The 21,350-nt window shown below is 51.3% G+C and overlaps 1 protein-coding gene and 1 pseudogene across 2 annotated transcripts; both read left to right on the top strand.

Annotated features, from left to right (window-relative positions):
* Nucleotides 1–1,716: 1,716 nt before the first annotated feature.
* On the top strand, nucleotides 1,717–5,304 carry LOC100383388 (putative B-box type zinc finger family protein). 2 transcript variants are annotated; one of them, NM_001176043.1, is made up of 3 exons: nucleotides 2,483–3,203; nucleotides 3,391–3,623; nucleotides 4,424–4,844. In NM_001176043.1, the coding sequence occupies exons 1-3, from the start codon at nucleotides 2,655–2,657 to the stop codon at nucleotides 4,431–4,433; spliced, it is 792 nt and encodes a 263-aa protein (NP_001169514.1). In that variant the 5' UTR covers nucleotides 2,483–2,654; the 3' UTR covers nucleotides 4,434–4,844. The 2 variants fall into 2 exon arrangements, with proteins under 2 accessions (XP_020407269.1, NP_001169514.1); XM_020551680.2 differs by lacking the exon at nucleotides 3,391–3,623 and having other exon boundaries at nucleotides 1,717–3,203; nucleotides 4,424–5,304.
* Nucleotides 5,305–11,062: 5,758 nt separating this feature from the next.
* LOC103653041 (vacuolar protein sorting-associated protein 32 homolog 2-like) lies at nucleotides 11,063–11,934 on the top strand (annotated as a pseudogene).
* The last annotated feature ends 9,416 nt before the right edge of the window (nucleotides 11,935–21,350 follow it).

Genomic DNA, 21,350 nt, shown 5'->3' on the forward strand with positions numbered 1-21,350 from the left:
GGGGAAGACAACTGCTCCAGCTCCCGGTCCTGGCTCCGCTTTCCGCTGGGGATCGGAAGTCAGAATGAGACGACGCTCAGCCTTGTTCACTCCGTGCGAATCCTGAGATGCGAATCCTGAGGTGCGACGCCTAGATCTGGTAGTGTGAGGAGTGGCGGTTGGGTGAGTACCTCGAGCCTGGCTGTTGCTGTCGCCGCGTCGTCGCCGCCGAGAGATCCCCTCAGAGCTGCCCCGCTGCCGCCCCTGTGCGAGATGCGAACCGAAGTGAGCTCATTCGGTTGATTTGGAGGAATGAGTCACTGCTAGGGTTTTGTTGTATTTTGGAATGAGTGGATGACGGATGGGTGGGTTCCGTGACGCTATCCAAACGATTTTGTAGGCTCGGATACAGGTTCGGATCACTCTAGACCATGTCGTGCTGCTAACCAAACACACTATAATTGTAGAAGTTTCAAATGATCTAGTATAATAGATGGTTTGCACTAGATTAATCTCATAGTAAGAAATAGTATGTTATTTTTCTCGCATAATTCTAAATGCCACGATGATGATCTTTTATGTTCTATGCACATGCTATTGTTGCTCTTTACATACAAATGATATTAGCAGATTAGCCTATTATCATGCATCGTTGATATCGTTGGTGCAATTTTGTCTTGCGCTGCTCCATCGATCGTAGGTCTAGATCTGTCATCGCACATTGCCCAGCCATGAGCCCCCCTGCTGCTGGCCATCGAGCCCCTATAGGTTGCCTCCTCCTTGTGGGTCCTTGACGGAAGGAAGCAAACAGGGCGCGGCGTGTGTATAGTATAGGTGGTGAATCTTTTTCGGGGCTGTTCTGGCGGGCTGGCCCACCGAAGCGGCATGGGGGAGCAACCCGGTCCACGCGCTCTTCACGTGGCCTCCACAGCGCCCGGCCCCGTCGTCGCACAGCCACAAGCTCCGCCGCATCTTTTTCTCTTCTCCGCCTTTCCGGTGCCTTTAATTATTTTATTTATTTATTTCGCATATTGTTTTTTATTATTTTCTCGGCGAATAAGTACAACGACCCATGCACATCGTGTGGCCAGTGTTTGCTTCTTCACTCTACTCTACTAGGCGCCCATTATTGTCCTTGTCTGTCTTATGCAACTGTTCATCATCTTTAAATACTTTTTCTTCCTCTAACAAGTTTGATTGTCGCGACGATATTGTTTTAGTAATTAACTGTACATCCTAATTACTCTGTTTTGGACCATGTAGATCCCAATCCGAATCTCCAACCACAGCAAGGGCATGCATGAATATGTCATATGTGTGAATGCGTTGTTTTCAGGTTCCTAAAGTTGTCCGCTAGAAAATGGACAGACAACAGACTTGTCGGTACAAAGAATAATGGAGATATATATTCTTTGGGAAAGGGTTATGAGCCTCACTTGTACCCTGCATCTAATGTTTGAAGAAACTATATCTCACTTGTACAGCGGGGGGAAAAATATAAGAGACATACTATTCACGACTTTCTATATATTTTGTGTCTTGACTGCATTTATGATCTAAGAATTCAGGATTGTTTCATGCAATCTCGTAGTTGTCTCTTGTGCTTGGCAAAACCGAGTCAGGGGCTCAAGGTTGTATATGCCCTAAGGGGCCGTTCGGTTATTACGGAACGGAACCCTAGAATAATTTCTATCCGAATTGTTTCTCTAATTTATATAAGTTTTGATTAGCTAGAATAATTCATTATGTATTCCTGTGCAAACGAACAGATCCTGAGGCTAATGGAATGTGTTATATTCATGTGTTTTTAATTATTTGGGAAGAGCCTGCATGGACATATTTTTTTTTGGTCAACTGTGTATGCAAGAGAAGCTGAGCCCCTATTTATTTCTGATGGATCATGTATATGAAATACTACTTGGACTGCTATTAAGTCCACTGCGCAGGCATGGAAATCTGTTGGGAAAGGCGAAAGAGGTGAGGACTGAGGACAGCAGCTGGGAGAGAGAGAGAGAGCGAGGAAAATATCTATCTCAAGGCACGGAACGACGAATACGAGGTTGAGGTTGGGGTTGGGGTAGGGTCGTTGGGGGAACTTGTGGCTGGCTGCAGCTGCTGGATGCGGCCACTCCGCCTCTTGCCAGCCTCACGTTTCCCCTCACCACTTATTCCTCTCCACCACCACCACGACCGCCTGCCTGCCTTTGGGTCCTACGAATGTATAGCAAAACTCTGTTGAGGTTGGTGTTAAGTAGGCTTCTACTTCTAATGGCTGGATAAAGATGAACTCAACAGCTACGCTACGCCCTCGGGAAGGAGAGAAAAGACAGGGAAGGAATGTCCAGCTGGAGGCTTCCGCGGCCAGTAGTGGGACTGGGAGCGAAGCGCATCCGCACTTCCGCAGAGGATCCTCGGTTCGGTTGGAGTTGGAGGCCCAAAAGACCTCCCGCACCCAACAAAACTCCAGCCTCACATCTCTCCCTCTCCCTCTCCCTCTTCCTCTCTGCGGTCCAAACAATCTCTCCCTCTCTCTCTCTCTCTCTCTCTTCTTCCTCTCTGCGCTCCAAACAATCTCGCCCTCTCCTTCTCTACTCTCCAAAACAAACGAAACGAAGCAAGAAACCGAGAAATCTCCCTCCCCTGTGGCTGTGGCGGTGGCGGTGGCGGCGAGGATCATGTCGGCGGCTGCGGCAGCGGAAGTGGGGAAGGAGAAGGGCGCCGCCACCCCCGGCCCCGGCCCCGGCCCCGGTGGCGCGTGCGAGCTGTGCGGCGCCGCGGCCAGGGTGTACTGCGGCGCCGACGAGGCCACGCTCTGCTGGGGCTGCGACGCGCAGGTGCACGGCGCCAACTTCCTGGTGGCGCGCCACGCGCGCTCGCTGCTGTGCCGGGGCTGCGCGCGCCCCACGCCGTGGCGCGCCGCGGGCCCGCGCCTCGGCCCCACCGTCTCCCTCTGCGTCCGCTGCGTCCGCCGCGGCCCGGCGGGGGCCGTGGGCGTCGGCGGCGATGAGGAGATGGGGGGAGCGGGCGACGGAGACGCCGAGGATGACGACGACGAGGACGACGACTCCGAGGAGGAGGAGGAGGAGGAGGAGGAGGAAGGGGAGGGGGAGAACCAGGTCGTGCCGTGGACGGAGGACGCCGAGGCCACGCCGCCGCCCGTCGGGAGCTCCACGTCCAGCAGCAGCCGGGAGGCCCCCGCCAACGGCGCAGAGCGCGCAGCGAAGGTGCCGCCTCTATCGCCCCTCTTCCTTCACCCGCTCCTCGATTTGCCATCCTATCGCTTCGCAGCCATACAATTCTTACACGTATTCCCCGTGAATCGCGGTCGCTCGCTAGGACCGACCGTTTCCCTCCAATTCGCGAGCGACCATCTCGTTCTGACCCCGAATGTCGCTTCCTCCTCTCTTCCAGGAAAACGCCCCGTGCTCCACCTCGCAGCCAGGCCTGTGCCACCACGCGTCGTCCGCGCGCCACGGCGGCCGGAGCGACGAGGCCACCTCGTCCCGGAGCGGCGGCCGGGTCCTCGCCTCCCGCCACAGGAAGAGATCGCCCTCGGATTTCTTCAGCTCTGATGGGTCGCCGCAGCCCGGGAATGGCACACCGGCGGCGAGGAATTGCTCCGACGCCGGCATTGCCAGGAATGAGTGAGTCTGCAACCCCACCCCCCCTTCATCTGAAATTTCCATGGCATATTTAACAACTGCAAGTGCCATTCACTGTACTACATAGACGGAAAAAGTTTCTGCTAGCGAACATGGACGCAATTATGCATCCTTCCTAACTAGCATGGTGTCAAGTATCCCCTGAATAAATAAATAAATAAATATGGTAGATCATCAATCTCTTTCGAATAACTCGCGATAGCATTGCCAGGGAAGAATTTAACAAAAAACAATTGTAAGGTGAGCGAACTGATATAGAAGTTGTAAAAGGTTGATAGCTACTAGTGGGTTTTACGGGCACGAGGTCTCTACCGGTAAACATAAAAGGGGGGATGGCTGCATCATAACGAGAAAGCCTTGATTTCTTGCCGAGAGCCATTATATGATGCTGCCCTGGAGTGCTCCGCAATCCCAGTAACGCTGTAGCTGATGGTAGGGTAGCAAACATGCTTTTTAGATTATGAAAAACATTACATTTCCACCTTTTTTTCTGGTCTATTTCGTGTGGGTGTGTAGGTGGGTATGCGAGATTGTGAGGCGCCAAGTGGCAATCTGTGTCGATTATTGCACTCGAACGCTTACCTTCTGTTGGAGAGAAGTTGTTCATGTCTAGCAGTTGAGCCTTGGAACTAAATTTTGTTGTTTCTAGGATCAACTCTGACTGGTAACTTGTATAGGTTGGAACACCATTTGGTGAATTTTGGCAGCAACTCGGCATGAGTCTTGCTTCATGGTTATGATCAAAGTTCTCATGGTAGATTGTTCCTGTTCTGTTATTGCAGCTTTACCTGAGGCAGGCAACCTGCGATGACTGGTGTAGATGCTGATGCTAACATTAGAAGGCCAGCTTTTAGTGCATCCAAGCTCCGGGGAAGATGCGGATCACGACGGCACGGCGAGATCAGTTCCCACCGAGGCATACATCTTTCTTCGATCATCAGTTCGTCTTCGGTCCTCAAGCAACCTTGCACGCCGCAGAGTTTACCAGAGCAGCAGTCCTAGAACCATAGTAGTGTTCCTAAACGTCGATGGCTTCGCTGAGATTGTATATGTCCCCATTACTTCGTTGTGTTCGATTCCGTCCTCTTCTGCTTGTTTTCTAACCTTAGAGAAACGGTATAGGGCAGGCTCGCAGTTGCACCGGCATTGTTCGATGGCCTCACTGTCTGCTTTCTTGAATTGTGCCCTGAGTGGCTGAGCCCTAGTTTCTTGTTTCTTGACAGTTCTTTCGGTGAGATTTATTGTCTATGGTTGCAGTGGCAGCTGAAGCATGCGGCACTGTCGTCGCTGCTCACCTGGCAAATACATACAATCTGGGCAAGTTGCAACATGGCGAAGATGGATCTGGAATTGTTAATCGCCCATTTGGGCGGGCGTGGGGTTATTAGGATATTGTTCGTGTATGGATGCCCAGTGATCTTGTCAGATGGGTGTTCTTAGACGGGGGGGAAATATCCTGCCTGGTAGGGGGAACGCGGAAGTAACGTCATTTGAAAATGTGCAGGCTGGTCTATAGGTCAGTGACAGCAACGTACTGGTTTTGATGCTGCCATGGTCACGGATGTACGTACGCTTGCTGCTGCTCGCAGGCCCGGTCGCTGTCGACATCATCTCGCCACAAAGAATTGAACCTGAAAATGAAAGCAGGGGTTTGCTTTTGTGATGTGAAAGAACCGAAGCGTTTCTATTGTATTCTGCTGGCGTTTCGCATGGAAGCACCGTGCAAACAACTGAGTGGCCAGTCTCTGCACTGCACAGTGCACGGGCCCCAATACATTTTGGTTACTGAATTTAATCCAAAGCTTCTTGCTTAAACTAATGTTACTACACATTCCGTGGAGGATTTTGGAATCACTCTAAAATATGGGCAAGGCTTCGCATTTGTTTTCGTCTTTATCTCTACTATTCTATATGAATGTATTGTAGGCGCCCACAGCACCACTCTTCTGCCGCCGCGATCGTCCTCTCGCACGCGCTGCCCCAAACCCGCCCCGCCATCAGCGCCAGCACACCGCGCCGCCAGCAATCAACGCCCGCGGATCTCCCACCCTTCTCCCCACCGCTGTCGCAATCAACGCGGTCCTCCCCCACGCGGATCCGCGTGTCCTCCCCACCGCCGCCGCAATGGAAGCTCAGCGGGCGTTCCTTCCCCGTGTCCTCTCCACCTCCGCGCCCCCACCAAACCGGAAGGCGAGATCCGCCGTCAGCCGTCACAGTGAAGGAAGGTCGCGCGAGTCGGGGAAGGAAGGTCGCGCGAGTCAGGGACCCGCCAGGCATCCCGTGCCCGCCGTCAGGATACCTGCGTCCGCTACCGCGTCATCCCGGCTTCCCCCTGCTTAGCCCCTCCGTGCCCCCGCCGTGCGCAACAGCTCCCTCCCCTGAATCACGCAAGGTCCCCACCCATCAATGTCGCCCATCCGCGCTGTCCCCCAACCCCTGAATCACGCAAGTTCCTTGCCCGTCGATGTCGCCCATCCGCGTCGTGCCCCCGACATCGGCGTCTTCCTCGATCTCCACTTCGTCAACAAGCCCGAGGTGTTCACCAAGGCGCACCAGCCGCCCAACATTTTTTGCCTAACCTGCTTCTCCTTGATTAGGGTTGGTTCTTGTTCCTCCAGGCTACTGCGTTGTGAAATCCATCTCCTCCTCTTCCTCTTCCCCCCTTTCTAGCTCGCGCGACTCGGCGCGCCAGTGGAGTCATCGCCGGCCGCGGCCATGGCACCCGCGTCCTCATCGCGGGCTGCCAGGGACCCGCTCCTCTTCGCCCGCTTCGACCTCCCCGCCGGCTGGGGGTGCCGCAAGTCCTTGGCCTTTTGCCGGGAGGCCCAGGACATGGACGACGCCCCCGTCGCGTCCGAGCCCGCCGCCACAGCCGCCCCACCGAGGGTGTCAAGGACAGCGACGGGACCCAATCGCCGGCGCGAGTGGCCGCAATGGTGCAGCAGGCGCCCGCGGCGGGGGAGGTGGCGCAGGAAGCTCCCCGGAAACAGTGGAACCTGCGGGAGCGGACGTCGTGGCGGGATTATAGTAACAGAGCAGACGACTTGCGTGCACGGCAGGCCAGGAAGCTCGGGAGCATGGACGCCGGCGGCAACCGCCGGTTGTCGCTGTCGGTGAAGCTGACTCGGCAGGAGATCGACGCCGACTTCACCAAGATCACCGGCAGCAAGGTGCCGCGCCGGCCCACGAAGCGGAGCAAGACCGTCCAGCGCAAAATCGAGGTGCGTGGTCTCACCGAGGTAGCAATGCCGATTGAAAGGGAATTAGGCTCACACCTATTTCCTAATTGATTTTGGTGGTTGAATTGCCCAACACAAATAATTGGACTAACTAGTTTGCTCTATTCGATAAGTAATACAGGTGCCAAAGGTTCACACTAAGCCAATAAAAAGACCAAGAAAAGGGTTCAAACAAAGAGAGCAAGGGACAACCGAAGGCTGCCCTGGTCTGGCGCACCAGACTGTCCGGTGTGCCACCGGACAGTGTTCGGTGCACCAGGGGACTCCAAGCTGAACTCCTCACATTCGGGAAAACGCAGAGGCGCTCCGCTATAATTCATCGGACTGTCCGGTGCACCACCGGACAGTGTCCGGTGCCCCAGGGGAGAGCGACTCTGAACTCGCCAGCTTCGGGAATCCGCTCCGCTATAATTCACCGGACATGTCCGGTGCACACCGAACTGTCCAGTGAGCCAGCAGAGCAACGGCTACTTCGCGCGCAACGGTCGACTGCAACGCATTAAATGCGCGCCTGCGCGTGCAGAGGACAGAGCACGCGCGGGTGGCACACCGAACAGTCTACAGGACTTGTCTGGTGCGCCACCGGACAGCCAGGCGGGCCCACAAGTCAGAGCTCCAACGGTCGGAACCCAACGGCCTGGTGACGTGGCTAGCGCACCGGACTGTCCGGTGCGCCATGCGACAGCAGCCTCCACCAAACGGCTAGTTTGGTGGTTGGGGCTATAAATACCCCCAACCACCCCACATTCAAGAAATCCAAGTTTTCCATTTTCCAACTACTCACAAGAGCTAAGCATTCAATACTAGACACACCAAAGTGATCAAATCCTCTCCCAATTCCACACAAGGCTTTAGAGATTAGTGAGAGAGATTTGTTGTGTTCATTTGAGCTCTTGCGCTTGGGTTGCTTCTTTTTCTCATTCCTTCTTGCGATCATCTCAATTGTAAACAAGGCAAGAGACACCAATTGTGTGGTGGTCCTTGCGGGAAGTTTGGTTCCCAATTGATTTGAGAAGAGAAGCTCACTCGGTCCGAGGGACCGTTTGAGAGAGGAAAAGGGTTGAAAGAGACCCGATCTTTGTGACCACCTCAACGGGGAGTAGGTTTGAGAGAACCGAACTTCGGTAAAACAAATTCTTGTGTCACACTCTTTATTCGCTTGCGATTTGCTTTGCGCCCTCTCTCGGACTCGTTTCTATTTCTAACACTAACCCAGCTTATAGTTGTGATTAAGTTTGTAAATTTCAGATTCGCCCTATTCACCCCCCCTCTAGGCAAGTTTCAATTGGTATCGGAGCCCAGTACTTCATTAGAGCCTAACCGCTCGAAGTGATGTCGGGAGATCACGCCAAGAAGGATATGGTGACCGGCGAGAAGCCCGCTACAAGCCACGGGAAGGCTCCATCGGGAGAGTCCTACAACAAAGGGAAGGGGAAGGAAAAGGAATCCCCTTCACACAAGTCGCGTCGAAGCGGTGATAAGAAGAAGAAGATGAGGAAGGTGGTCTACTATGAGACTGACACCTCATCGCCATCCACCTCCGGCTCCGACGCGCCATCCATCACTTCTAAGCGCCATGAGCGCAATAAGTTTAGTAAGATCCCCCTACGCTATCCTCGCATTTCTAAACATACGCCTTTACTTTCCGTCCCATTAGGCAAACCACCAACGTTTGATGGTGAAGATTATGCTAGGTGGAGTGATTTGATGCGATTTCATCTAACCTCACTCCACAAAAGTATATGGGATGTCGTTGAGCTTGGTGTACAGGTACCATCCATAGGGGATGAAGATTATGATGAGGACGAAGTGGCCCAAATCGAGCACTTCAACTCCCAAGCCACAACTATACTCCTCGCCTCTCTAAGTAGAGAGGAGTACAACAAGGTGCAAGGATTAAAGAGCGCCAAGGAAGTTTGGGACGTGCTCAAGACCGCGCACGAGGGAGATGAGCTAACCAAGATCACCAAGCGAGAGACGATCGAGGGGGAGCTCGGTCGCTTCCGTCTTCGCCAAGGGGAGGAGCCACAAGACATGTACAACTGGCTCAAAACCTTGGTGAATCAAGTGCGCAACCTCGGGAGCAAAAAATGGGATGACCACGAAATGGTTAAGGTTATTCTAAGATCACTTGTTTTCCTTAACCCTACTCAAGTCCAATTAATTCGTGGCAATCCTAGATATACACTAATGACTCCCGAGGAAGTAATCGGGAATTTTGTGAGCTTTGAGTTTATGATCAAAGGCTCAAAGAAGATCAACGAGCTTGACGGCCCCTCCACGTCCGAAGCACAACCGGTCGCATTTAAGGCGACAGAGGAGAAGAAGGAGGAGTCTACATCGAGTAGAACACCCATCGACGCCTCCAAGCTCGACAACGAGGAAATGGCGCTCATCATCAAGAGCTTCCGCCAAATCCTCAAGCAAAGGAGGGGGAAGGATTACAAGCCCCGCTCCAAGAAAGTTTCCGGACCGGACTGTCCGGTATGCCCTGGTCTGGCGCACCAGACTGTCCGGTATGCCACCGGACAGTGTCCGGTGCACCACCGGACAGTGTCTGGTGCACCAGGGGACTCCAAGCTGAACTCCTCACCTTCGAGAAAACTCAGAGGCGCTCTGCTATAATTCACCGGATTGTCCGGTGCACCACCGGACAGTGTCTGGTGCCCCAGGGGAGAGCGACTCTGAACTCGCCAGTTTCGGGAATCCGCTCCGCTATAATTCACCGGACTGTCCGGTGAGCCAGCGGAGCAACGGCTACTTCGCGTGCAACGGTCGACTGCAACGCATTAAATGCGCGCCTGCGCGCGTAGAGGACAGGGCACGCGCGGGTGGCACGCCGGACAGTCTACAGGACTTGTCCGGTGCGCCACCGGTCAGCCAGGCGGGCCCACAAGTCAGAGCTCCAACGGTCGGAACCCAACGACCTGGTGACGTGGCTGGCGCACCGGACAGCGTCCGGTGGCGCACCGGACTGTCCGGTGCACCATGCGACAGCAGCCTCCACCAAACGACTAGTTTGGTGGTTGGGGCTATAAATACCCCCAACCACCCCACATTCAAGAAATCCAAGTTTTCCATCTTCCAACTACTCACAAGAGCTAAGCATTCAATACTAGACACACCAAAGTGATCAAATCCTCTCCCAATTCCACACAAGGCTTTAGAGATTAGTGAGAGAGATTTGTTGTGTTCATTTGAGCTCTTGCGCTTGGATTGCTTATTTTTCTCATTCCTTCTTGCGATCATCTCAATTGTAAACAAGGCAAGAGACACCAATTGTGTGGTGGTCCTTGCGGGAAGTTTGGTTCCTAATTGATTTGAGAAGAGAAGCTCACTCGGTCCGAGGGACCGTTTGAGAGAGGGAAAGGGTTGAAAGAGACCCGGTCTTTGTGACCACCTCAACGGGGAATAGGTTTGAGAGAACCGAACCTCGGTAAAACAAATTCTTGTGTCACACTCTTTATTCGCTTGCGATTTGTTTTGCGCCCTCTCTCGGACTCGTTTCTATTTCTAACGCTAACCCAGCTTGTAGTTGTGATTAAGTTTGTAAATTTCAGATTCGCCCTATTCACCCCCCCCCCTCTAGGCAACTTTCACCGATCATCTCGATCGATCTCCTAACCGCCGTCGCAGGATGTTCCATGACTCCATCTGAGTTTGTTTCGTTGGTCGGGTTTGTTGGTTGCTGATCGTGCGCTTCGTTCTCTTGTGGCGCAGACGCTTTTGCCCGGGGAGTTCGCTGGTGTAGGTGACCCTCGACCGGTACAAGGTGAACGATGCGCCTGAAAAAATTCCATATTTATTATTTCGCCGGAGTTTGTTGCTTGGGAGGTGTGGGATGAGACGACGATTGATCTGACTCTTGTTCCTGTGGGTGCAGAAAGGAATATTTTGATTTCTTCTGAGTCGCGCGAGCAAGAAAGGGGGAAGAGGAAGAGGAGGAGATGGATTTCACAACGGAGGAGATTGATCGAGCAATGTATGCCTCCTCATCTCGTGATGCATCAATGCTTACCACAAGGTATATTGGGCAATACAAATAAACTTGTGCTAATACAAATAAACTTTCTCTTAACAGCGGCTATCCAATCCTTGAAGAGGAAAAAACTTTATGAACAACAAATTGAGCAACTCGGAAATTTTCAGTTGAGAAATCATGATCAGGTATATTGGCATTCAAATACTGAGTTTTTGTTTACTGTACGTTGTGTGTCAATTGTATAACCCATTTTGTATACAAATGATCATGTTAGAAGCAGCTAAAGCTACAACAGAGACTGTTGATGCGTTGAGAACTGGAGCTGCAGCTATGAAAGCAATGCAAAAAGCAACGTTAGTATTAATATTGAGTCCATTTTAGGATTTTATGCACCTGGTCATTCAAGGTCTGAAAATGATTATTTATCATGTCCCTGCAGAAACATTGATGATGTCGACAAGACCATGGATGAAATTAATGAATAGATTGAAAATATGAAACAAATTCAAGATGCTTTGTCAACTCCTCTTGGAGCTTCTGCTGATTTTGACGAGGTAATTCACAGTGGGCATTTGTGATTTGCAACCTTGCAGTGCATTGTTTTCTCTGACACGCTAAGCACCCATTGCACTGAAAAAACAGGATGAACTGGAAGCGGAACTTGAAGAACTGGAAGGAGACGAGTTGGAATCTCAGCTTCTGGAGCCTGTTGCTGCTCTTCCTGTGCATCCAGTGCATGTCCCAGGCAACAAGCAACCAGCTCGCCCTGCTCCACAGAAAGCTACAGCTGAAGATGATGAGCTTGCTGCACTGCAAGCTGAAATGGCATTGTGATCCGGTTAATGTTTGCTCCATTTGTACATCTTAATGTGTAATTGATGTTCCTTTCATGGGACTAATTCACTGGTATCTGTTAGCTAAATCTGATAATGTTGTGTCCAAGAAATACTATTGTTCGAGTCCTGAATTTTTATTTTTATTTTGCTTTGCGTGTTTTAAAGTTATTGCTGCTCTTGGGCATTGTTATTAACCTTACCAAAAACTTGCAGGTTTCCACTGAAGAGGTGAAATCTCTACTAATCCTTAAGAGGCTAAGGAGGGCGTCCACCAGCTTCACCATGGCTCCCCCTGCCCCGTCCTCGCGTCTTGCAGTCGCGCTCGCCCCGTCCCCGCATCTCTCGCAGCCGTCACCAGCGAGGTCATCCATGGTGCCGCGGGATCCATGCCTCTGCCCTCACCCTCCCCCCATCCCCGCATTTCGTAGCTCGTCCCATCCCAGCATCTCGCAGCCACGCCCCATCCCCGTATCTCGTAGCCTCGCCCCATCCATGGCGCCGCGGGATCCACGCCTCCGTCCTCGCCCTCCCCCCATCCCCGCATCTCACAGCCGCACCTACCACAGTTCTGCCAGCGTACTCGCCTCCCCCCTCCACGACCACCGCCACGACGACGAAAACCATTGGGGCCTGCCTCGCCTCGCAGCTCAAGTGGGCAATCCACCCGTCGGGCGTCTTCCTGACCTGCGGCAGATAGTGGCGTGATGGGCGCCGAGAGCGAGGAGCCCAGATATAGGAGCGGGCGGCGAGGGGGCTGTGGAGGGTTTGGCGGCGCAGGAGGGTGTGGCGTGGGTTTGAGCAGGAGGGACGACGCCTGGGTCCAAGCGGGAGGGACAACGGAAGCGGATCTCGCCCACACCCACCGTGGCTCCGCCCCCGCTCGCCACCCCCACTACCCCCCTCCCCCGCAATGCCGCGATGTCGTGCCCCCTCTCCCCGGTGTCGTGATGCCCACCGTCGCTGGACGCCCCCTCCCATACCCACCGACGCAGTGCACGCCCCCTCCACCATGCCTCTCATGCCTACTATTCGTGGCGGGCCATGGTGCGGGACCTTCTCGCGTGGCATCGCGTCCACCTTCACGACCGGGTCACCCTCACTTACGGCCGGCGCACCGCAAGACCTGGACACTAGCTCTCTTGTACCCATCCACACAAAGCTCATCAGTTTCGTGGAGGTCACCGCTAAGTTGGCCAAAGGGCGGTTCGAGGTCGTGCTGCTCCCCGAGTTTCCTGATGAGGACCATTTGTTGTTCCTTGCTGAGTGGTGAAATTCTTCTCCCTATTGATTTGATCTTGGCTGGCTGTTCGAGGTGAGGCAATGTCTGTTGACCTTTTAATTAGCACCTTATTGATACTAAAAGTTAATTATGTTATGGTAATGGGAGGAGTTGTTATTTTAGCATCAGATCCACCCAAGGTGAGGCAATGTCTTCTGGTCTCTAAATTTCTGCACTAATCCTCTTCTTCAGAACATGATGTTATGTTTAGGACTTCAGGCTAATGATACAGATGTTCAATTGAGTGGGAATTCATTATTCTTGTGTCTTTTGTTGGCAATGCTCTGATTATATTTGTAGAAGGACCATTAATAAAGGAATTGACGTTGACAATATGCACTATCTAAACGATGGCCTATGTGTCTTTTGTTCATGTGTTTCTTATATGTTGCCATCGTATCGAAGCTGCTTCCGCCACATCAAAATGGATTCTGGCTACCATCCAAAAGGACCGGTAATGTTTTTTTGGTATGGTTATTATGGATGTTCTACTGTTTCTTGAAAGAGTGAAATCCTTATGCAATAGCATATAACTTGTACAATTTATACAAGAATTTACTTTACTAGCTAGCCTTCTTCGTAACTCTACATGTATTATTGTCTACTTGTGTCTTTAATGCTTCCTTAATAATCGTGGTTATCTGTACTGGCTTACATGAATATGTTCAAGCATGCATGAAGCAGTTGTGCAGCTTTCTTCCAATTTCAGAATCCTGATGAAATTCGAGGTTGGTTTAGCTGAAAGTGTCAAGCAATAGGCTTATATATAGCCTGTTGTTTGTTTTTGCTATCCCCAGGATGTGATCTGGCAGCGCTTAATTCAAATGTATATATAATTTTTTTGTTTGTGCTGACAATTGACACCAAAGTGCTAAGGACAGGTAAACTTTGCTAGGATTGCTTGGGCTGTCATTTCTGAAATCTGTGACGATGAGCTTGTGAGCTTGGTGTGAAATTTGAGACTGTTAATAAGTGATTTCTTTAGAGATGCATTATTATTCCCGTTTAGTTTGTTTTGCCAGTATGGCTAGAGATGTGAAGACTAAAAGGTGCTTTCTATTTTTTTCAGAATGCAAGTAGACACGACGACATTCTGGAGCATTATGGTGCTGGACTGCTGATGCTAAAAAACCGGATGCTTTGTATGCTCCAAGGTCAAGCTGGAGACACCTGATCAGTATACTGTTACTTTGGAGGAGGAACTATCTTTTCTAGGGCATGTGTAATGAGCCACTGACATATTAATGATCAGGTGATTATGCTCTCTTTAATCATGCATACACGATCATAGATAGATATCAATAGTAATTTTACCATTGAACACTTGGCTACCGTTACACCACACTATGACTAATTTGTGATTTGATATGTTAACCACACTATATCACTTCTTTTTAATTTTCATATCTCCCTGGCTTCTCAGTTCTCACCTTTGTGGCCAAGCTTTCAGTTGCTCATGTATCAAATTTAGTAGTCATCATCTGAATAACAGGATCTCAGTTCATTATCTGTTCCAAACTATTTTTAGATCCCTACTACTAAAGTTGAGGTTCGTGCCGGTGGCGCCCTAGCCGCGGAGACAAAACAACAAACTTCCCTCTCTCCCCCACCTGCTGGAATCCGCGGCCATAGTCTTTGTGACACATTATATAACTATGATGGTTAAACCATGGTGGTGTACCTGGAAGCAGCAGTTTTGGATGGTCAAATTACTAATTTTCTGGATGATAACACTGACCGGTCTTTCTCACTAGCCTAGGGGTTCGGGTGTAAATCTTACCAGTTTTCATCATAGGTGCATGTTTTCATATTCTTTGCGGACTATGGGATCTAGGATAACATCGTTGTGTTTATTCTTATATTGTGCATATTGGTTCAGTTTGGGCTCTTGCAACCGGTCATGTATACAAAGGTGTAAGGGACCAATCTGTGAGTTTAATTTTTTGTTGCATTATTGAATAGTCATTTTACATCTTTCTAAACTTACTATGTATTCCCTGTATTGCAAGTATACATAACAGACTTATCCACAAGAGAGTGTGCTTTACTTTTCACAACTGAATGCCCTATTCTACAGTTGTTTTTGCAAGATGACACAATATGGGTAGCAACAACTGATTCTTCTGTTTATAGATGGCCAGCTGAAGGGTGCAAACCACAGAAGGTTTTCTGAAAGGGTGGCTCATTCTTAGCTGGGAATTTGTCATTCTCAAGGGCAAGAACTTCTTTAGAAGGATCAGCACCTTCTTTTGTCAAAATTTTTTTTTGAGGACACTGCATGACGTGCCATGAGGGTTACCTTCTCGTTCTTCTAGAACAGCGCCCAAGAACAGTTGTGCCATTCCAACAGTCAATTTACGCTAGCTGATGAGATGGTTAGTTTCTCTTGCACGGTATATCATTTTGTTTTTTAGCTTCTATTACATGTATGGTGACATACCTGTAAAATTGGTGGCCTGATTTTTTCAACAATTAATGTCTTCATGTTGTTTTCATACAGATAGCTAGGGTAGACTACATGCAAAAAAGGGGGTTTCTTCATCATGATATCAAACCAGACAATTTTCTCGTGGGTTTAGGTCGTAAAGCAAGTCAGGTTGGTGCTACTCATGAGCATTTTACTAAAAACTTTTGTTGTGGCTGTTTTTGAGCCTGCCAATCATAGCTCACAAGTCAGGCTAAAATTCTAGCACAATGGCCATAAATTGTTCACTGCATGGATGCACGGGCTAGGTTTCAACTTTTAAATCTCCCGCCATAGCTCAAACTATCAATGGATATAGTTGTTTGAAGTGGGTTTAGATATTTTCTCCCACATACAGTTTGACCACTATAGCCCGATTTAGCTGGTAGTTAGCTGTTTGAGGAGACATACAGATCGCTAAATATCACGGACTGCTATTTATAACACTTAGTCCACTTCCGTTTCAGATCATGATGACTAACTTAACCCAGACTCCATTATTTTTCTTACAAGGTTCACTGCAACTAAGAAGATTTGAATGGCTACAACTTGAATATGTTGTATCTAATACATGATATTTATAACATATCAAGTCTTTGTGGCAGAGCGAACAGGAGTTACGGCGGAGCAGCTTCAAGGTGTCAGGGACTGCAGCCGATGGGTTGCGGCTGCGTGTAAGCATCATGGACAACATCCACAAGGCGAGCCGCACAGGAGCACCCTCTAGAAGAAGCGCTACTCCGAGGCAGTGCCGCATGCACAATCGCACTAGCCGACACTTGAGAAGACGTTGGTCCAGCTTTGGTATTTTTTTCTTGTTTTCCTTTTCATTGTATGGAGATATGATCGTTTCGTTCCTTGTTTTTTTTGTCTGTATAAATCTTGCGGGTGTAGTTGGCGAACCTGATGAGTTGGTGATAGATTTATACGCTGTTCACTTCAGATTAAAGCCAACTGTTCAGACTGTTGCAGATGCAATACAAATACAACACTATAGAAATAGTAGAAGACGGTACGAATTAAATCCAAACGAACAGGCTACTCGGATTACATCAACAAGCAATTTGAGACAGCCAAAAAGTTCTGGAAGTTGCTCTCGATCGGTGTGCTAACTTTTTTAGCTAATCTTTCATCCTTGTTCTCTTCATTTGCATAATAAAACAAAATTTGTGGGAATTACCTTGTTCATTTGCATAATGAAGTAAAGTTTGTGGGAATTTTGTCGAACTTTTGAAATTGTAGAGACATGTTTCGTCTAATCCTACGGATGGAGCAGCTTCAAGGTGTCAGTTTAGTTCTCTATTCGTGGTTGCCAAAGAATTTGTTATTCGCACTAAAGTATAATTTAATTTGTACAAGTTTTATTCTGTATTGGTTGCTGCCAAAAAATTGTGAGATTTGAGGTCGATGATAATATGTGGCATTTGCATTTATGTAATCTTTGTACACTAACATTTTGTCGAATATTGTTTATACCGTTGCAACGCACGGGCACTTAACTAGTGTTTAAAGAAATGGGGACATTACCTGGTACCCATACTATCCAATTATTCATTTATATAGATTGTATATTAGGAGCCCTGGGCTTCCAATAACTAAAGGAAGCCCAGGCCAGACAGTGCAATCCGGTCGAGCCGGACCAGGTCCAGATGTCTATAAAAGAAAATCCGTAGTGCTAGGGATTAGTTTTTCACGCCCCATCTTGATTCATTATCGACGACGGTTGCCCGATAGCGCGCGCGGCGGTGGACCCCCGGCTAGTGGCTGCGGTGGCCGCGGCTCCCAGACCTCGACATGCGGTGGCGGCGGTTCCCAGGCCGGCGGCGGCGGCCCCCGATCCAGAGGGCGAGCGACGGCAGTGCCCTTGTGCGATGGCGGCGGTTCCCAGGCCAGTGGCCGCATCTCCATTATCTCGACGCACGGTGGCGGAGGTTCCTCGATCTTGAGTAGTGGCGGCGGTTCCCCGACCGAGGGGGCGAGCGACAGCGGGGCCCTTGTGCGGGCAAGCGGCGGCGTGCCCGAAGCCCCAAGGAGGCGGCACTTCCAAGGCCAGCGAGCAAGCGACGCCCGTCGACGTGCGAGTAGCGACGACGACGCATGAGGCGCGATGTTCGAGCGAGCGACGTCACGGAAGGCGAGAGATGCGCGCAACAAAGATCCCGCGTGACATCCTCTGATTCGGCGCAATTTTATTTTCGATTATTGTGTTTTATGCCTACCACATGTACTATTTACGCTATAAACTGTACGATTTTATGCTTGAACACGGAGTTCGTATATCAGTTTACTGCATGCACATTGGAAAGCCAATTCCTTGATTTATGTTGTTCATAATTTGCGCGCATGTAATGGAAACTCCCACGAGTTTGCCATAATTTTTGAATCTGTATAAAAATAGAAACTGCATGCATGCGACTGCCATGTTTTTCGGATCTGCCATAAAAATAGGATCGTAATAACAACCTACTAGAGCTATCAACCTCTCATTGACTCAGTATTTACGCTTATAATTGAGGGATTTTATGCTCAAAACTTAAGGTTTTTACGCTCCACCCGAAGATGCGTCCACCAGTGAACAACATGCCAGATTTTTTACGCAGTGTAAGGAATTGCATAAATACCTACACCGTGTAGTATAATTTGTTTCAGTATACATCATAAACTAGTTCTAATGCGTTTAGCTGCATGGCTGTTAGAGGGATCCTATATTTATGAAGGAAATAAAACATTAAATGCGACTTTTTGTTTCTATGCATGCAATTCATTTCCTTTCATTGCATATTCTTTCCATCATAAATTCGTGTGCATGCAGCTGGTAACAGATTTTTACGCAGTATACCCAATTGCATAATTATCTACACAGTGTAGCATATTTAGTATCACTATATGTCGGCGTTTTGGACCCCAGGGGACCCTCAACCGGGCCGACCAGTGAATTTTGTCGCTGCGTGCCCCTGCCCAGATGGGTTGGCACAAGATGGAACACAAGAGGGAAATGCGGCTCGTGTTATCTCGCACCAGGGGGTGCTCGTAGTAGGGGTTACAAGCATTCGCGAGAGAGAGAGTGAGCCTGTTCGTTTGCTCGTCCCTCCCCGTGACACTCCCGCATGAAGGCCCTGGACCTCCCTTTTATAGATGCAAGGAGAGGGTCCAGGTGTACAATAGGGGGTGTAGCTATGCGCTAACGTGTTTGGCAGAGAGGTGTCTGAGCCCTGTGTACATGCCAACGTGGCTGTCGGAGAAGTGCTTGAGCCCTGCGTACGTGATAACGTGGCCGTCGGAGAAGTGCCTGAGCCCTGTAGAAGCATAGCTGGCGATGCTGCTGGGATCCTGCTGACGTCTCCTTGCTTCCGTAGGGGGCTGAGAACCACCGTCGTCATGGACGCACGCGGGGAGCCATCATTACCTGTTACCGAGACGAGCCAGATGGGACGCCGGTCTTGTTCCCTCGTAGCCTGAGCTAGCTAGGGGTAGGGTAATGATGTATCCTCTGTGGCGCGGTCGGTCCAAGCCCAAGGTCGGGCGAGGCGGAGACTTCTCCTGAGGCCGAGGCCGGAGTCAGGCGAGGACGCGATTCCTCCCGAGGCCGAGGCTGAGGCCGAGTCTTGGGGTCGGGCGAGGCGGAGACCTCCTCCCGAGGCTGAGGCCTAAGGTCGGGCGAGGCGGAGCTTCCTGTTGCGCCCGATGCTGAACTTGCTGTTGTCAGCCTTGCCCGGGCGGCTAGCACAGCAGTCGGAGCGGGGTGAGCGGCGATGTTTTCCTGTCAGATCGGTCAGTGAAAGGGCAAAGTGACTGCGGTCACTTCGACCTTGCCGACTGAGGCGCGTGTGTTAGGATAAGGTGTCAGGCGATCCTCGCATTGAATGCGCCTGCGATACGGTCGGTTGGTGAGGCGATGTGGCCAAGGTTGCTTCTCGACGAAGCCTGCTCGAGCTGGGCCTCGGGCGAGCCGAGGGTGCGCCCACTGCCTGAGGAGGCCCTCGGGCGAGGCATGAATTCGTCTAGGACTACTGTTCCTGCCCGAGGCCGGGCTCGGGCGAGGCGAGATTGCGTCCCTTGGTAGACGAGGCCTTGACCTGAACCCAACCCATCAGTCTTTGCAGTTTGTGCTGAGGGTGGTCACCAGCCGTGTTTAGGAGTGTTGGGGGTACCCCTAATTACGGTACCCAACAGTAGCCCCCGAGCCGTGTTTAGGAGTGTTGGTGTGAAATTTAGGAGTGTTGGTACTCGCTTGGAGGCTTTGCCGCACTTTTTTGCGAGGGGACCAGCCTTTCTCGGTTATACTTTGTTTCGGTGGGTGCGCGCGAGCGCACCCGCCAGGTGTAGCCCCCGAGGCCTCGGAGGAGTGGTTTGACTCCTCTGAGGTCTTAATTCTTTTCGTGATGCTTCGGCCGGCCTCGTTGTTCCCTCATGCAGCCTGGTCATAGCCCGGGTGCATGGTCAGGTTCCGAGTTTTTAGGCTGGTTTGTTGACGCTGTCAACGGTTTGGCCGTAGTCGGGTTGCGAGAGCAGCCCCTGAGCCTCTGCACGGAGCGAGAGGACGATCAAGGACTGTCTTGACTTTTATTATACGCCCCTTTGTCTCCTTTCCGCAAGGAGGAAGGGGGGGGGGGAAGCGCCATGTTGCCCTCGGAGGGCGCCGAACATGGTGTCTCCAGTGAGTTGCTAACGGGTGATCCGAGTGGACGCCCGTGCCCCGTTCGATAAGGGTCGGCTAGTGGCCCAGAGGCGCGCTCCAAAAGTACCTGCAGGTGATTTGCCGGACCCGGACCCATTCGATAGGGTCCGAGGGCTCGATGCCTCCCTCTGGTGGGATTCCGTTACAAAATCGCTCCTGTTGGTCTCGGAAATGTCCTAGGGTACTTCGGGAGCGTAGCCCGAGCCTCGGCCATGTAACGGACGTACCCAGAGTCATCCCTCACTCTGCATGCTCTGCGGCGGCTGTCGAACCCTTCCGAGGGGCCACCCTTCGAACCCCTGATCAGTAGAGGGCGCGGAGCCCGAGTGCTCTGGGGCAGCTGTCGAACCCTTTCGAGGGGCCAACCTTTGAACCCCTGATCGGTAATGGGCTCGGAGCCTGAGTGCTCTGGGGCGGCTGTCGAACCCTTCCGAGGGGCCAGCCTTTGAACCCCTGATCAGTAGGAGGGCTCGGGGGCCCGTTTCCTTCGCTGAGAAGGATCCTTTTCGAAATATCCCCTTTCCCGGTCCCTGTAGTAAGAGAGAGAAAGAGGAAGAGGAAAAGGATATGAATTTAAATGGCGTGGCACACCTTTTTTGACGCGGTCATCATGGCGGAGGTGAAACGATTCCCGCTTCGCCTGCCAAAGGTGTCGCTTGCCCTGCCGAGGAGTTAATGCGACGGGACGGGCGATTCGCGGGGCGGCCGTTGCACGTGCTCGAGTCGTTCAAGGAACGAAACACGGACACGTCGTCTTCATGCCGTGGGAGAAGGCTCTCCTGCCGCTTCAGTAGGGGACGCGAGCCTGCAGGCGATTGGACCGCTGCTTCCGCCCGTCAGCTGCTGCAATTACTGCCGGTCTGCTTTTGGCCATATCGACCGTCGCGCCTCCCCCCGCGGCTGACTGACCCGTGATCGTTGTGCTTGATTGGCACTGTTGGGTCATGCGCAGGGCTGCCTCGAGTCGCGGCACTGGTTCCGCAGTCGAGAAGATGCGACATTGGCGCGAGTGGTGGTGCGGTTTCCTTGCACGCAGTAACCGTCGTGCCGGTTGCATGACATGCGGGTCCGGGCCTTCATGCTGACCCACCGAATGCGATGAAGCCGAAAGGGTGCACAACCGTGGTGCGGTTGCATGCCTCCTGCATAGCGGTCCGCCCTTTTGCCCGCTGGTTTTGGCGAGGATGGGGGAACGCTTATAACCGCGGGGCGGTTACCTGCTTCGCGTGCA

This window comes from Zea mays, chromosome 4, assembly GCF_902167145.1.
Source record: "Zea mays cultivar B73 chromosome 4, Zm-B73-REFERENCE-NAM-5.0, whole genome shotgun sequence".
Lineage (NCBI taxonomy): Eukaryota > Viridiplantae > Streptophyta > Magnoliopsida > Poales > Poaceae > Zea > Zea mays.